Source organism: Mizuhopecten yessoensis, unplaced genomic scaffold (assembly GCF_002113885.1).
Source record: "Mizuhopecten yessoensis strain PY_sf001 unplaced genomic scaffold, ASM211388v2 scaffold10917, whole genome shotgun sequence".
Lineage (NCBI taxonomy): Eukaryota > Metazoa > Mollusca > Bivalvia > Pectinida > Pectinidae > Mizuhopecten > Mizuhopecten yessoensis.
The window spans coordinates 730,048-743,431 of NW_018408786.1; the positions used below are offsets into that span (position 1 = coordinate 730,048).

Sequence of the window (13,384 nt, forward strand, 5' to 3'; positions counted from 1 at the left end):
GAGAGGATAACTCTGCAATACGCAAAGACGGAATAGCGACAATGCCATGCAAATGTTGTTTTTTTAGTTTAAACATATTTTATTGCAATATGAAAGCAAATAGAGTGGGCATAAGTTTCGAAACATTATAAGCGTCCTTTCCTTACAATTTAGTTAAGGATATATATAACATCATAAGATGGCTAATTATACATGTATATCATGAAGATTGAATGAGGAAAACGAGAGGAAGAAAGATATCGGGAGAAGCAAAGGAATGATTATGCTTGCATACAAACACATATATGTTTGCACAAACACACATCCGCGCGCACGCATGCACGCACATATACACACATAATCGTACCCAAACAGATGTACAGTCATTAAGCGTATAATACAATGTGTTTGAGGCCGTGTGAAACTCGGTTAGACCGGTATATGGCCGAATACGTTGTATGGTATCCTTATTGCATTGTACAGGATATAGTAGAATTTCGCTTTGATTCCGCATGATAGAAGTTTGGAGCTCTTGTTGGATGAATATCAGAATGCTTTCCTGGCAGAATTTCTTAAAGATCCTACCCCGATCATTGTCACTGCATTTGTTCTTATTGGAGTTTCCATGGACATACATATACACAGAAACGATGTGGGCTTGAGTTCCCATACTAGAAAACACGATCAGGGTTACATTTACATCCATGGTTTTGTTGTAGAGCGCAACAGATCCAACATAGCTTTCAGGAACCGATGTTGGGGGCACCAGATTGATGGAGTCGACTAAATAGCTGTGCGCAAATTAAAAAAAAAACGGTGTTGAAAGAAATCTTGATACATTCAGCTATTTATTGCTACCGATTCTCCAATACATTGCACTCGTTGACACGGAGGAAATGCACACTTTTCCCGGTGTGAGATATCCTTTTCCAGCACTGCGGATATCTCGGTCTAGCTAGTATGCGAGAAAAGGATGTCTCCCACCCTTCACCGGTGTGTCCCCCGTTTTAGCCTGGAAAGATCAGCTTAGTCGGAGATAGCCTCGTGCCGATTAGCACGTGTTCAATTGTGACGTCATCAAAAGTGAATGACGATATTCATTCCCCACATGTGTTTATGTTTACAAACAGACTACTGTCGGTCGATTTGTGACTGAAATAACAGGGTGGGAGAAAAAAATAATTATCTCCTACCTTGAGGGTGTAACAGAGAAATTTGCACCCCTCGGGGTGATGTTGGGGTGGTGGTGAGATATTCTATTAGTCTAGTATGATATGACAGCCCTGTTAACCTGTACAGTTGTGTTTGAAACAATGGGTATTGTGCACAACACATTTTTGGAAGACCATGTCTTAGCTATTGTTAGAACCATCGTTACACCATAACACACAGTTGATCCACTGAAGGTAGTTTTGGCCACTGCATTCCAGGTATCGCTTTACCAAAAGAAAATGTAATCAACAGTGTGGCCGAATATTGCCAAAAAATTCATGGGCAGCTTTAAAGAACAGGACACGACCATTATCTCATTCCACCACTATCTTCATGGTTCAGATCCGTCGATGACACCTTTATGATACAACTGAGAGTATTAAACACCATTTCACAGAATTGATCAACACATCCACCCACAGATTAGGCTAAGTATTGAGAGGGGAAAAGACAGCAAACTAGTAATGATGGGCACTCTGGTCAGTAGGAAGGAGGTTTGTCATATCTCTACATCTATATATTGGAAACCAACAACGCATACTGACCAGTACATCAAACCCAACTCGTATCATAAGAACCCTACAGCGGTTACCATCATAACGGAGGAAACAGAAAGTCAGCGAATGCAGCAATCTCTGAGAAGGGCGGATTGGTCGAGTTGTTAACACTCCGGCCTTCCACGCAGGCGGCCGGGTTTCGATCCCCGAAGTCGTGGTACGCATGGATATTCAGAGAAAGTGATTTTCTCCTGCCCACACAACTCCAACAACACAGGTGGAGTATAAGATGGTCTGGGGTGGATGTTGCGGTATCTGTGCTGTAGCATTCAAATGAGGTGGCAATATAAATGATGCCGTTGGAAGCACGGTCCCACTACAAACAGACCACACGCAGGCATACACACAAAGGGAGATATTAGCCATGTGGCATATGACTTGTAGTTACCGCCTGATAAGGGAGCTCCTGCGAATTCCTCAAAAAATATATTGATTAATTATTGTATTAATTGTATATCTATGTACTGTAAAACGCTTTAGAGTGGCTTATGCTAGCTAGATAGGGCGCTATATCAAATGTTGTATATTTTTAATGAACATTTCAGTCAGTGAAACATTCCAACAGAAGAGAACTAATATAGGCTATGCCTGTTGTTCAATGCTTTTTCTAATTGAAATAAAATTTGTTGAAATGAAATTCCAACACTGTCCAACCTACCACTGCTCTCTCAAAGATAGACCACCTGCCAAGACCCATGTGACCATTCTAAACGAACAGGGAGTCTCGGAAGGTCTTCCAATGAGGATTTACAACCACCGTGGGGAAGATTCACGTTTTAATCCACAGAACCTTCGCAGATCTAGTCTGGAACCTCCTCGACCAAACCCTATATGAAAAGACAACAAGTGTGATTTACTAGATAACCTGCACGTAGAGTTCAGCATTCTACATCCAAGAGTAGGAGCGTGCCCTCAGAGTTCGACTCAACAAACACAAAAACGACAAGTAAAGGGAATTCTGCTATCTTGGCACATGCCAAGAATACCGGGCATGTTATAGATTGGGAATAGATCAAAATAGAAGTCAGAGAGGCTGAATGGTTCAAAACCAGTTTTGCAAGAAAGAAAACCATAAAATTAGTTTTCGAAACCAAACAAAAGCTACGGTAGATTCGAGGCCGGGAAACAAGATTTAAATAATCCTAAAAAATCTTGCTTCGTCTATGTAACCTATCTATTTAATGGGAAACCATTACATTTTCTATTTATTTCATTTTTAAGGTGAAACAGGGGTTACAATCCGGTTTACTCATCGAAGAGTAGGTACATCGTATCGGATGGTAACCTTTGGCTAGCGAAGGTGGTTATGGTGCTAATGTACCTGTCAATTGTTACTATTTATAGTGTAACACTAAAATTATTTAAATTGTAAATTACGTCTCAATTACTTTTATTTGAAATGTTTTTATGAGGCATTTACTGGTCGGTTGGCACAGTGGATAAACGCACTCGCTTTTCACTATGACGGCTGGGGTTCGGTTCCTTGATTAGACCTGAAAAGATACGGGGTCGTATGTCCGATGTCGTTGGTTTTCTTCGGGTACTCCGGTTTCCTCCGACACTAAGACCTCATACGCGCTTCCATCCTGGCCATTTACGTTTATAAATAATAAAAATGTCCATTGATTTTTGTAAAATAAAATAAAATGTTTATGTTTCTATATTTCATATGTAAATATATAGCAATAGACATTCTTCTCTAAAGTTACTTAATTCATGAATATTTTTGCTCTGTACGTAAATAGTCCCAAATCACATAGATATATCTACTACAACGTAATAGAGAGGAAAAACATAAACAAAATTCAACAAGTCAAAAGTTCGGACTGAAAGGGCTGTAATTTTCCTGCGTTTCGTAGTGTAGCAGGAAACATTTGTCTGTCCAGGTTCGATCAGACACGTGTACAGGTACTCATGAATATTCATGAGTTGTTTGTCGGGTGTACGATATATTCGGGCTAAGTACTAGGGAGTAGTGAACAGGTGTATTGAGTGGTCATTCTAGCCTCAGAGCTCACAGCATACGGTCAATTTTTATTTCAACATTTTTTTTTTTAATTTTTTTTTTTAAGATCAGATGTGACGACAGCAGTTTTAGAGAATAAGAATGTTTTTTGTCTTGAATTTTTTGCCTTATAAGTTTTATCTCTGGAGTTTAGCCCTGGACGTGAGAACACATTGACTGTTGGCATTGCATGTGAAGATGAATGAATAAACGCCGCTCCAGTGAGCAGGCTCATCCCATTTTATAGTTGTGTTATTTATTGTGTCTAGATAGGCAGACAGGTAGGGCTACTGTCCAGTATAGGACAGTCATTACAAGTGTAAATGTATCTTAAAAATAATATAGACATTCGAAAAAGGTATAACTTCGTTTATTTTGAAGACTATGTAAGTAGAAGCACCAATAATTCAACTTGAAAAACTCGACTATACAAATTACCCGGATCAAATGCTGCAGCCCAATATTGATAAGTTTAAGACTAACTAGTGTTATATACACTTTGTATGTTGCAATCACGATAGAAAATCTTATTAAAATTTCTTTATCTAATTCCTGAATAAGCCGGTCACGTGTTGGTACATGACATGAGCTGGTCACGTGATGGTACGTGCTATGAGCGGGTCACGTGATATGAGCAGTAATCCATTCACATCCTTGTTACTATAATCATCATTGTCCGAAGTGTTGTTTTTTTTCCTCTCCGTTCAAGTCATTCTATAGAACTAGTTGTGAACATTGATGCTGTACTGGTCAGATGTTGGACGATTGTAATTTCTGCTTAGCTGCCAAAAGTTCGTTTTAGTTTCATATCATAATGAAAATTCCCGTATATGTACCATTTATGAACTGGCATTCATGAAATTATGTACCTGTTATTTTACCGCCCGTAGGTCAGTACTCTGAATAAGCACAGGCATGCTTACGTGTACGAGTGACGTCACAATAAACTTATTTGATTGTCAGTGAAATTTTATTCTTTCGGATTGTTATACTACGAAAAAAAAATGTTCAAGCACCATTGTGGCATTGTAACATGGGGTAAAGTTGCAATCCCGTCATCCTCGAAATTCCAGAGGCTATGTTAGCGTACGTCCTCTGCACCACTGGAATTTGTTCAGACAAAATGACTTCAGATTTGGTCAACGCTATCGTTACGCTGTCACGCGATTCTTTTGATGTATATCAAATCAGCAATGTAGCCTGCACATTACATTCGATTTTGTAATGATATATTAATTCCAGGGGTGCAGATAATGTAGCCCTTGGGCTTTTAAGGATGCGGTCCTGTAGACCAAATTTGTTATTAACATTAGTCATGTGTTTACATTTCATTCTTGAACTTTTGTAGCCAATTTTTCACGTCCTTGGGTTTGTAATTAAATGGCCCGTAGCTTCCACGGTACACAATGGTGGATCGGTAGACAATGTATAGCCGCTCGGGAACTGTGACAAATATCTTGCTGTTTTGGTCATCCATAGGGTCTACTAGAACTGGACATGGCATGTCGTCTGACCGGAGTCGGTCGGACGCCTCCACGCGGTCAGCTAGCGTTTTGTGGTGGTCGATGTCGGAAAAGTCTTCAATACTCAATCCATCGGAAGCGTGCGCCTCTACGATGTAAATGGTTATAAAGTCAGCTACGTCGGCAAAATCTCGGGCGATCTCTTTGAACTCCGCAAGCTTTGCCATGAACGGGGGTGAGGTACAGCTTCCAAAGTTCAACACTAGGGGTCGCCCTGACTTCTGAAAGCTGAGCAGCTTGACGATAGACTTGGATGAGGTGTCGTACAAATCTGTGTCCGGAACCTTCCTCCCGAGCGGAGCCTCACCAGACCACGCGTCATACACCAGTGGCCAGAAACTTTCACGGAGCGCGGAGACAGTTGCGCGCACGTTTAAATTTCCACATCCCTGCGGAGCAAGTTTTCTGGAAAATTTCAGCAATATTTTTCCAACAATTGGAATTTTAAAGAGTACTATAAAAGTGGATATTATGATCATCATGATTAACAGGCGAAACATACGGAGCCACGTCAGAATCCATCTCAAAGGAGGTTTATCCCACCACTTCTGGACTGACGTTGAAACCGTCATATCTGAAAAAAAGGAAAATAACTTAATTTCGGAGAAAAAACCGTTCAAGCAAATCCATATTAACAAACTTGAGATAGACATAACAAAATAATTACCGTGTTTCCACTTTCGGCCCTTAACTATGGTAGTTTTAGGTGGCAATGTGACACATCTCCGTCTACCGGGGTAGGTGATACTATTATACCTCATCTACAATGTATGTTACTACGTGTCTGATTGGAATATGTCAATTGATCACACGGAGGGGAAAAACCAATGTGTTCCACTCACGCGCTCGGGTTTCCCAGGTCATATATCCCTATTCCGGAGCCTCTCTAGAACAAGAGACCTCACATTTGGATTCTTAAAAGTGATCTTAAATAGAGCTAAAGGCAAAATATCAGTATTTATGATTAAAAGTAATTCAAAAGAACGTGTTGAAAGATTTAAAAACATTTCACTCCTGTGACCTTGAAAGTCGAACAAGGTCATTATGTTAAACAAATCGTATAGCCCTTTATCTCAGGATGCAACTCGCACAACATCATCTACCTATCCTTTTGCTATTGAAAATAGGTCATTTAAATGTTTAAACATATTTCAGTAAATGTGACCTCGAAAGTGGGTTAATGCCATTCAAATGAAAACGCTTGATAGCCCTTCACCGAAGCATGCTACTGTCTAAATATCAACATTCTGGGCCTCATGGTTATTCAGAAGAGGTCATTTAGAGATTTTAAACAAATTTGACCCCTGTGACCTTGAATATAATCAAGGTCATTCACTTGAACAAACTTAAAAACCTTCATTCCATCATGTTACAGGCCAAATATTATCATCCTGCGACTTTTGGTTATTCAGAAGTTGTTTTAAGATTTTGAACATATTTGATCCTTGTTGATCCTGGCGAAATATCATCATCGTAGGGTTTTCGGTTAATGAGAAGAATTGTTTAACGATTTTTTAATATAATTGACCCCTGTGACCTTGATATGGATGAAGGTCATTCATTTGAACAAACTTGGTGGCCTTTTATCCCAGCATGCTACTGATCAAATATCATAACCCCAGGCCTATAAGTTATTCAGAAGAAGTTGTTTAAGGTTTTTTTTAACATATTTAACCCCATGTGACCTTGAATATGTGTCAAGGTCATTCATTTGAACAAACTTAGTAGCCCTTGATCCCAGCAAATTACTGACCAAATATCATTATCCTAGGTCTCTTGGTTATTCAGAAAAAGTTGCTTAATGGTTTCAAACATATTTGACCCCTGTGATCTTGAATATAAATCAATGTCGTTCATTTGAACAAACATGGTAGCCCTTCATCACAGCATGATTCTTGCCGAATAGCATCATCCTAGGGTTTTCGGTTATTGATAAAAAGTTGTTTAAAGGTTTTTAACATATTTGACCTTTGTGACCTTGAATATCAATAAAGGTCATTCATTTGAACAAACTTGGTAGCCTTTCAGCCTAGCATGTAACTGGCAAAATATCATTATCCTAGGTCTCTTAGTTATTTAGAAGAAGTTGTTTAAAGATTTTAAACATATATGACCCCTGTGACCTTAAATATAGGTCAATGTCGTTCATTTGAACAAACTTGGTAGCCCTTCAGCCTAGCATGTTACCGGCCAAATATCATTATCCTAGGTCTCTTAGTCATTCTGAAGAAGTTGTTTAAAGATTTTAAACATATATGACCTCTGTGACCTTGAATACATGTCAAGGTCATTCATTTGAACAAACTTGGTAGCCCTTCAGCACAGCATGCTACTGGCAAAATAGCATCATCCAAGGGTTTAATGTTATTGAGAAGAAGTTGTTTAAAGAATTTAAACAAATTTGACCCCTGTGACCTTGAATAAAATCAAGGTCATTTACTTGAACAAACTTGGTAGCCCTTCATCCAATCATGTTACAGGCCAAATATCATCATCCTGCGACTTTTGGTTATTCAGAAGAAGTTGTTTTAAGATTTTGAACATATTTGATCCTTGTTGATCCTGGTGAAATATCATCATCGTAGGGTTTTCGGTTAATGAGAAGAGGTTGTTTAATTTTTTTAAGATAATTGACCCCTGTGATCTTGATATGTATGAAGGTCATTCATTTGAACAAACTTGGTAGCCTTTTATTCAAGCATGCTACTGGCCAAATATCATAACCCCAGGCCTATAAGTTATTCAGAAGAAGTTGTTTAAGGGTTTTAAACATATTTAACCCCATGTGACCTTGAATATTGGTCAAGGTCATTCATTTGAACAAACTTAGTAGCCCTTGATCCCAGCAAATTACTGACCAAATATCATTATCCTAGGCCTCTTGGTTATTCAGAAAAAGTTGCTTAATGGTTTCAAACATATTTGACCACTGTAACTTTGAATATATTTCAATGTCATTCGTTTGAACAAACATGGTAGCCGATTATCCGGGCATGTTACTGGCCAAATATCATTATCCTAGGCTTCTTGGTTGCTCAGAAGAGGTTGTTTAAAGGTTTTTAATATATTTGACCCCTGGGACCTTGAATATAAGTCAATGTCGTTCATTTGAACAAACTTGGTAGCCCTTCAGCCTAGCATGTTACTGGCCAAATAGCATTATCCTAGGTCTCTTAGTCATTCAGAAGAAGTTGTTTAAAGTAAAATATTGACGCCGGACGACGGACGGACGGACGACGGACGCCGCACCATGATTTCTGGCATCTTCAAATTTAGAGAGTTTTGCTTTGGATACAAATATTTTCTTTATAAGTGTTGAAAAGATATATGTAAATGTTTATCGAGAGTGAACCCTACGAAGGTGAGTTTCGAATGAAACAAGATTAATCGCGGGAAAACAAAAGAATCGTGCTACCCTAACAAAGACAATGAATGCGTTATGTGACACTTCTGTCTACCAGAGTAAGTGTTACTGTAGCACACGCTCTTCTTCGGGGGTAATTAAGCATTGAACTTTTCTTCAGTTAGCATTTATGGCCATTTTTCGTCCCGTGAAAAAAGGTGACCCCCATTTTAGGAACAGGAAGCATCGCGCCAATTGCTCGGACATACACCAGCATACCGTACGTGTTCAAGGTCATAGTCACACATGACTAATTCACCAGATTTGTTTTCGTCACCCCGGCATCTACATTTCCTCGTGGATTTTACTAAAGCTTCTCAAGAATATTTGATTTGGTCGTACATCCGAAAATAAGAAAGATGGTCATCAAAGGATCAAAAACAGTACCTTACCGAACGTAACCTATCATCGCTATATAGCAGCTGCATTTTGACATGAGCCACAAAAATGTTTGTCTGGACTTCGAACCCTAAAACTCCGACTATTTTACTATAACTGAGGACCTTGTCACCGGTACTACATGTATTATAGAAACGAAAATAAGGGGAGATTACTGTGGTTTGTTTTATAGTGGGGCTGGGATCCTAAGTCGATGCAACAGCTGGATAATGCAATGTATAATGAACGGTCACGTTATTATCGAGGTAGATACTTAAAGAATAATAGTGTATTGTAGCAGTAATTTTTAAATAAAGTAGCCTAGATCTACATCATATCACAAACACCTACCGGGAAATTAGCTCATCTGATACAATATATAAATACAGCAGCATGTACGATGGACAACCTCCAAGGTCATTCAATTACAAGTCCTCACATGTACAGTGACACGTATGTGTACAGGACGAAAAAAGCAAACGTGTGTTACAAGTGTTCACACACGCACGAGGTCATTTTTCATGTTCTCTCGTTTAAAGAAAGCTTTATACAAATAATTTGCTGTATATTTTGATGATATATACATATAAAATCCTTTTCTATTNATATATATATATATATATACAATTTTGTAAGAATACACCTGCCTATTGTGTATTACAACCCGGATATATATATATATATAAGTGACGGATATTTGTCAGCAACAACCAACAGCCAAGCTCTGCCATAGGTTAATGGTGTTTTACTTGCAATATTATTTAAATTGAAGTATCAGTGTTTCATATAATTTATTGTAGTAAAATAATGAATATAGATTATCAATGTCTTAATAGATTAAACAGAGAACTGTTTATGGAACAATCTACCTCAACTGTTGTGAATTCAAGCACAGGGAATCAAATTGAATATAAATTAGATGAACACTGGCAAAACCAAACGCAGAAATACAGTTTTAAAGAAAAATCGAAATCTAAACGTCGCAAATTTTGAAATATTTTTTTATTTAATTGTTTTTTTTTTTTTTTTTTTTTTTTTTTTTTTTATTTCAGAGCTGACTGTCAAAGGATTGTAAATTCCTTATTTTTTTCAGAATAAATCTATGTATCCATGTAGAGAGTTTCCAAATATAGGTATGACGGAAATACAAATGTAGGTATTACATACACGTTTTGGGTTGTAAAAGTACAAAAAATTGTATTGATATAATTGTAGATATGTATAAATACAACCTTAAGTATGTACACAATTGTAGGTGTTGTAGATAAGTATACATACAAGTGAAGGTTGTACATACACGCATACTATGTAAACATACAGTATATCTCCATCCCAACGCTTTATATATTCTGTCATTCCTCAGTATGGCACTCGTAATAAAATTTTGTAAAATGTATAGTACTCACCTGGACGCACGTACGGTACCTATCAACACCTGCCGCCTTTCAGGAGTCGGTCAGGACCCGGGTTACAGCAAATATTACGTTATACCTTATTTCTGTCTAGCATAACCTATCCTTAGGTTACGACGGTGTTCCGGGACACATGACCTTGTCCATTACCCATGGTTCACGTGTTAGTGTTTGCACTATATAGACCGTTGTTGTATATTGATTTTTTTCTACGTGTGTGATAGGTATGGCGCAGAGGAATGATCAAGGCCGGATCAGCTTGTGTCGTTTGGGCCAAGGACGCATGAAATGACAGTGTAATAATTCTTAACTTCAATATCGTTTTAAGATTCAAGGAATTCACGAGTACAAACAAAACAAAGTGGCCAACATTGCAGACAACAACAAAGTAGCCAAAATAACAGACAACAAAAAAGTTACTAAGTGGCCATGAGTACAACAACAAAGTGGCCAACATANAAAGTGACGAAGTGGTCAACATTACAGACAACAACAAAGTGGCCAATATTACAGACAACGACAAACTGGCCAGCATTACAGACATCAACTAAGTGGCCAACATTACAGTCAACAACAAAGTGGCCAACATTACAGACAGCGACAAAGTGGCCAACATTATAGACAGCGACAAAGTGGCCTACATTACAGACAGCGACAAAGTGACTAAGTGGCCAACATTACAGACAACAACAAAGTGGCCAACATAACAGACAGCGACAAAGTGACTAAGTGACCAACATTACAGACAACAACAAAGTGGCCAACATTACAGAGAGCGACAAAGTGGCCAACATTACAGACAGCGACAAAGTGACTAAGTGGCCAACATTACAGACAACGACAAAGTGACTAAGTGGCCAACATTACAGACAACAACAAAGTGGCCAACATTACAGACAGCGACAAAGTGACTAAGTGGCCAAAATTACAGACAACGACAAAGTGACTAAGTGGCCAACATTACAGACAACGACAAAGTGGCCAACATTACAGACAGCGACAAAGTGACTAATTGGCCAACATTACAGACAGCGACAAAGTGACTAAGTGGCCAACATTACAGACAACAACAAAGTGGCCAATATTACAGACAGCGACAAAGTGGCCTATATTACAGACAGGGACAAAGTGACTAAGTGGCCAACATTACAGACAACGACAAAGTGACTAAGTAGCCAACATTACAGACATCAACAAAGTGGCCAACATTACAGACAGCGACAAAGTGGCCAACATTACAGACAGCAACAAAGTGGCCAACATTACAGACAGCGGCAAAGTGGCCAACATTACAGACAGCGGCAAAGTGGCCAACATTACAGACAGCGGCAAAGTGGCCAACATTACAGACAACAACAAAGTGGCCAACATTACAGAGAGCGACAAAGTGGCCAACATTACAGACAACGACAAAGTGACGAAGTGGTCAACATTACAGACAACAACAAAGTGGCCAATATTACAGACAACGACAAACTGGCCAGCATTACAGACATCAACAAAGTGGCCAACATTATAGTCAACAACAAAGTGGCCAACATTACAGACAGCAACAAAGTAACCAACATTACCGACAACAACAAAGTGGCCAATAATACACATAACAAAATGAACACAATTCTACACAACCAATCTGATTAAAATCATATCCTATGTTCTCTACGTAGAGAACGAAGGACATGATTTTAATCAGATTGCTTCACAACAAACAAAACGGCCACAAGTACATACAACAACAAAGTGACCATTGTACATAATGACGAAATGATAACAATTACACAAAATAACATGGAGCTATGACGTCTTAAAAACAGACAGGTTTTTATCAAAACTAGATTTTTAAAATGGCAGAAATCTTCTGGATGTTTATTTTTAGTTTTTAACAGAAAACATAGTGCACTCATCAGCCGCCAAGATAGCCAGTCGTCCATCTAACTTGTCACATTTGATCGCCCAGTAAGTAACATGCTTAACTACCAACCCCTATGGCAAGCCAACTTCACATTTATTCAATGAACAATGTCGATCCCGAATTTCATAAAACTATGCAAGATATCTTATATAATATATGAGATATGTATCAAAGTATATGATATACCTTATATAATATATGCGATATCTTATAAAGTATATGCGATATCTTATAAAGTATATGCGATATATTATAAAGTATGTGGGATGTCTTATAAAGTATATGGGATATCTGATATAGTATATGCGATATCTTATAAAGTATATGGGATGTCTTATAAAGTATATGCGATATCTGATATAGTATATGCGATATCTTATAAAGTATATGAGATATCTTATAAAGTGTATGTGATATCTGATATAGTATATGGGATGTCTTATACAGTATATGGGATGTCTTATAAAGTATATGAGATATCTTATACAGTATATGAGATATCTTATACAGTATATGAGATATCTTATATAATATATGAGATACCTTATATAATATATGAGATACCTTATATAATATATAAGATCTCTTATATAGAAATTAAATGAGATGCTATATGAGATATCTCATATTCTATATAAGATACCTCTTTTAATTTTCTGTATAAGATGTGTCTTATATAATGTGAGGCCTCGTCACTATATAGGACATCTTATTTAGGAACGAGCTATTAACAAAATGTCAAAAACCAAGTCTCCCCATCCGGGTTCTCTCGAGGATCTAGTACTAGAAAAAACAGTAGCTAGGTTTGTTGTCAACGCATGGTCCTGTCGCCATAATCTCGGAGCCCATCTCAAGGGACGTAATCGGAATGATTATTACACTGTATGTGTAGTATTTATGTGCCCTTGAATCACCGATATAACATGAGTCAACCTTACTACCAGACATGGCTTTTTCAGATAACATGCGTGGCCTTGGAACGTGTATAACGGGTAGCAGACGA

General features: G+C 38.1%; 1 protein-coding gene across 1 annotated transcript; it reads right to left on the bottom strand.

Annotated features, from left to right (window-relative positions):
• Positions 1–4,107: 4,107 nt before the first annotated feature.
• Positions 4,108–10,648, bottom strand: LOC110463568 (type I iodothyronine deiodinase-like). The gene is made up of 2 exons (XM_021518265.1): positions 10,464–10,648; positions 4,108–5,850 (listed from the first exon to the last, which is right to left on the bottom strand). The coding sequence occupies exon 2, from the start codon at positions 5,846–5,848 to the stop codon at positions 5,075–5,077; it is 774 nt and encodes a 257-aa protein (XP_021373940.1). The 5' UTR covers positions 5,849–5,850; positions 10,464–10,648; the 3' UTR covers positions 4,108–5,074.
• Positions 10,649–13,384: the final 2,736 nt, after the last annotated feature.